Below are 5376 nucleotides of genomic sequence, written 5' to 3'. Positions count from 1 at the left end.
ACTACTTTGCTTCCAGAGATTTCAGGGGTGATATTGAGTATTAGTTCTGTATAATATTCATGGACTGTTATGCATTATATGCGTATGTTATTTTTTTCTGTATTCCATCATGTTGTTGTATGTTGTATGCTGCTTTTGTAATTTGTGTTTCTTCACTGCCTATGTGATATCTCTCCCTCTTTTTCATGCACACAATATAAATATATCTAATATATTATATTTGTCATAACTTAAACATTGTAAAAATTATGACCCTTTCTTTTTTTAACAAGTACTAAGCTAAATGAAATGATGTTCATATTTTTTTTACTTCAGATAAGGATATACGATTGAGCGATAATACTGACAGAGTATGGATAAATCAAGAAGTTTTTGCGCTTGATTGTCATACACGTATGTATGTTACAAGTATGTAATGGGAATAGATAGAGACGAATTTGTCGTACCAAACATAAGAAAATATGGATTCTCTCTAAAAAGAGTACTAGTAAGTTTTATTCTTTAATTTTTAAAACTAATGAAAGGTTTGCTTTTTTTTAATTCGCATCACTGCTTAAAATCTTTATCTTTTGATCATCATTCTTATAAGGATCTGCTTAATCTTCATGAGCGCCTGCTATCACTTCCGTTGTTTTGTTTTCCTTTCTTTATGTAGTTAGAACATGTGCAAGGAAATATTGATAATCTTTCAGGAGAATACCTTTAACAGTTATGCATGTCTATATTGATAAATGTTGTGCCTATTGTAATTGACATCCCCGATTATAGAATATAACCTTTTTGTAACTGAATAAACGAGCTATGCAATTCCGATATTAAGGGCAAGAATGAAAGTATTAATTTTAATATTTCATTAACAGTGGGATATTTTATGGTAAATATTTGCTGCTTTCCTTATAGTTTTATTAAATTTATTATTATATTAGATTGTAACACAGTGATGACTGATGTAACCATATTTTGACTGTTTGATGCGACTGTCATATAAGTGAGAGGTTTAGCGCTATAAAACCAGGTTCAATCAACTATTTTCTACATTTGAAAACGAAAATGTCTGTACAAAGTCAGGATTATGACAGTTGTTGTGGATTCATTTGATGTGTTTTATCATTTGATTTTGCCATTTGATGAGGGATTTTCCGTTTTGAATTTTCCTCGGAGTTCAGTATTTTTGTTATTTTACTTGCAATATCATGAACAGATCAAGTTCTAAAAGAGTAAACTCGTGTGTAGTGCACATAATTATTTTGTTTGGGGAATCATATTAAAGATGCAAAACAAAATAACTTATTATGTTTCAATTTGCTAATTGTGTTTGAAATAGATATAAGAATATGTGGTATGAGTACCAATGAGACACAGGTAATTATTTCAAACCAAAATCTGCAAAAAAGTAACACAAATATATGAGACTGATAATTTAGTATAACCAATACTTGTACGCGCTTTGTGAACATAATACTCATTAGTGACTCTCGACTCAAAACATTGGGTGAGTCAAATCAGTGGAGTGAATACTTCAATTTAGATTCTGCTCCATAAAACACGCCAGTGTTATTTTCTCCACCAAACACTTATACCAATAACAATACACCAAACACTATACACCAAACCGTATACACATACCCCATAAAAATAAGAATCTTTTATTCAAAGTATAAATTGCTTTTGTTTGAATTCTAAGGTTTTTTAACATTACATAGACATGCATCTACAAATCCTTGTAAATCTTAATATTTCAGGATGAACTCATCGATAGTTTAACTGCAGGTTTTTTAATAAAACCAAACATTCATATTACAACGAGGAAACCTTACAACGAATCAAGCTCATTGTTTATAAGGAAGTATCTTAATGGTACTATCCCCGTATACGACAGACTCAAGTATGTACATGTGCCGAGTCGTACACACATAGCATCACCAATCCTTCATAATTTTAATCCGGAAGATGGATTCAAAAGGTAATATCTCTAAACTGACAATACAAATTTTTTAAAAGACATTGTGACACATACATCCAAATGCATTTAGATATCGTCATCGTAAATTAATGAATACATATATTTTAACAAGTAATCCATGTATCGTCAAATTTCTACATGTTTTTTTTTATCTCAAATTTTTCTCAAAACTAAGGATTTTCTTATCCCAGGCATAGATTACCTTAGTCGTATTTGGCACAATTTTTTGGAATTTTTGATCCTCAATGCTCTTCAACTTTTTACTTGTTTGGCTTTATAAATATTTTGACAAGAGCGTCTCTGATGAGTCTTGTGTAGACGAAACGCGCGTCTTGCGTACTAAATTATAATCCTGGTACCTTTGATAACTATTTCTTCTAAATGTTTTCCGATAGAAATGAAAACGATATTTTCATCATATTTTTTTTGTTGAAAAAAAGTATATGTTGTCTTTAAGAAATTTTGAAATTACCAAATAATACCTGATTAGGGTTCAATATGTTCATTGGTTATAGATGTGACAGTTATTAAAACCTGAAATTTTCGAGTATTCATTTTTTTTCATTAAAGGAAACAAAGGAAACAAAATAACTGCCATTTACTTTCAGTTCATCATTATTCATTGATACCAATGTATAATGATAAAGATGAACCGATAGTTTTTAAATGTTCAACGTGGTACTATTTTATATAGGCATATAGGAAACACGAAGCCACGAAACAGCACATCAAAAATTCCCTTAATCCACAAAAATGGGTTCCAACCCTAAAATAGATGAAAGCACAGTAATTGAAACGATAATCGTCACTTTTTATGCCCCACCTACGATAGTAGTGGCATTATGTTTTCTGGTCTGTGGCTCCGTTCGTTCGTTCGTCCGTCCGTCCGTCCGTCCGTTCGTTCGTTCGTCCGCAGGTTAAAGTTTTTGGTCAAGGTAGTTTTTTATGAAGCTGAAGTCCAATCAACTAGAAACTTAGTACACTTGTTGCTTATGATATGATCTTTCTAATTTTAAAGCCAAATTAGACTTTTGATCCCAATTTCACGGTCAACTGAACATAGAAAATGAAAATGGGAGTTTCAGGTTAAAGTTTTTGGTCAAGGTAGTTTTTGAGGAAGCTGAAGTCCAATCAACTTGAAACTTAGTACACTGGCTGCTTATCATATGATCTTTCTAATTGTCAAGCCAAATTAGGCTTTTGACCCAATTTTACTTTCCATGGAACATGAAAAATGATAGTGCCAGTGGGGCATCCGTGTACTTTGGACACATTCTTGTTTCTTATATTCTGTGAGGGTTTTTTTCCAGCAGGACAAATAAATGATTTATACATGTAGCATACAAAAAAATAAAGATTCTGAAAAAATTGTCGTGTATATAGCCTCTAAAATGAAAAATTTAATGAATTTAAATTAGAATTTGGCGTTCAAATAACCAAAGATATTAGGAATTTACGTCTGAAATTTCATATATCATGTATATAAAATGGAAATAAATGCTCTTTACATTACAGGTAAAAGTTAAAAAATCGAAATGAAATAATAGAAATAGTAATAAACTTAAATATAAATCTTTGCACTAAACATGCTAAACGTAAAAGTAGTTTATATCGGACCTATATGTATTTTTCTATAACACATAATGTTAATTTATGATGCACCACAGGAATGAAAAAGAAACAAGTGAAATGTACATCTGGTGCATTAAAATATGTACATTTTAATATGTTATAATTCATATGTCATATCAAGTAGGTGAATTACGTTAATTCTGTTTTATTTCCATTAAAATGTTCTAAAATGGATGTTAAAAACATAAAAGTCTAAGATGTCTGCCTGTTGATCTTGATGATGTCCTTGTACCGATGATAAACTCGTAAAAGTTTTGACAAGTTTGTGAAAACCTTGTGTAATAAGGCCTTGCGGTCATAAAACTTTCGAGCACGATTTTTGTACTCAGCCTTGAAAATCAACTAATCAAAATACTGGATTTGGAGTTTTGGGCACTATTTTTGTACTCCGAGTTCTGAGTAAAGTTTTATGACCGAGGACCCTGGTTTCTCTAATACAGAGAAGTCTTTCGTCAAAATCAAATACGTTGTTACACACGCGAGAGGGTTGAAAAGTGTTTCCCATTAGTTTTAAACGAGATAAATGAAAAAAAAATGCAGGTTAAAAGCAGTTAATAATTATCAAATTATTATCATAATTAGTTTAGATTTTATATGTATACTTTCATTTTTAAAGGTATGAAGCATCGCCAACTGATGTTACCCTTCATCATTATAGATCTTGTCAGAAATACTTCGGGAAACTGTTCAAATCTGATAGTACGGATGTAGAAGAAAGGAAACTAAATATATATGATATAGCAGTCAGCACATGCCAAAAAAATCCACAGTTCAAACAAAAAAACATTGAAATAATTGCCAACATATTGAAACCAGGGTATTGAAACTCAGACATGAGTTCAACATAACAAAGTAACTAGTTTAAATAGTGCACGGTTATAAAATATTGATCGCTCTCGTGTTGTATGAACTGTTCATTTATTTATAACTATGTTAAAGTTTTATTGTGTAAATATTTTATTTTGTCGACATAATACATTTTGTTTTAAATTTATACATCTTAAAAAAAACAGCTGGACCAGGGTTAAAGGCAAAGTGTTAAGTATACCTGTATACATAATATAATGCCTTCAGATTTTTTGTTATTTTATGTATGGGTTTTGCTTGTATGGGTTTTGCAGTAAATAAAATAAAAAAGAGGGTAACCGTTTACGTTTGTTTTTTTTAGATACGAGCTGTTGAAATGTTTAACGTGAAATGCAAAAATAACACAAACTATACAGGAAAAAAAGTATATTTGGCAAGAGTTTTTACCTGGTGAAGAAATTCTATGTCATTAGTTTACATAAAAAGTGAAATCACAAAAATACTGAACTCAGAGGAAAATTCAAAACGTAAATTCCCTGATCAATTGGCTGAATGAAAACCTCAAACACTCCTATCGGTTGGATAACAACTGTCATATTCATGACTTGGTACATGCATTTTCTTAATATGCAAACAATGGTGGATTAAACCTGGTTTTAAAGCTAGCTAAAGCTAGGTTCACACTGCCCATTAAACCAACGCGATCAATCTCGATCAAGACAGTTTAAGCAATCGGGAGACTGGTCTGACTCAATCGACAAGAATGTTCGGGGTGGTCATCGATCTGACTTTCTACCCGAGAGTTTTTCACATGTCAAAAGTATTCGAATAAGGATCAAGAAACCAGTCACTTGAGAAGAGATCGAGAATTCGTCGAGTAGCGATCTAATTAATCGGGAAACGATCGGGAAAGGATCGTGCAAACACCTTTAATTTGATCGACTAATATTCGATCATCATCTCTAATCAACGCC

The 5376-nt window shown here is 31.5% G+C and overlaps 1 protein-coding gene across 1 annotated transcript; it reads left to right on the top strand.

Annotated features, from left to right (window-relative positions):
* The first annotated feature begins 315 nt into the window (after positions 1-315).
* LOC139523732 (uncharacterized) lies at positions 316-4743 on the top strand. The gene is made up of 3 exons (XM_071317981.1): positions 316-487; positions 1743-1963; positions 4212-4743. Exons 1-3 carry the CDS (start codon positions 416-418, stop codon positions 4417-4419), a joined length of 501 nt encoding a protein of 166 aa, XP_071174082.1. The 5' UTR covers positions 316-415; the 3' UTR covers positions 4420-4743.
* The last annotated feature ends 633 nt before the right edge of the window (positions 4744-5376 follow it).

Source organism: Mytilus edulis, chromosome 5, assembly GCF_963676685.1.
Source record: "Mytilus edulis chromosome 5, xbMytEdul2.2, whole genome shotgun sequence".
In the NCBI taxonomy this organism is placed as follows: Eukaryota; Metazoa; Mollusca; class Bivalvia; order Mytilida; family Mytilidae; genus Mytilus; species Mytilus edulis.
Note: the sequence above shows the minus strand (reverse complement) of the source record. Positions and strands in the feature narration are given on the sequence as shown.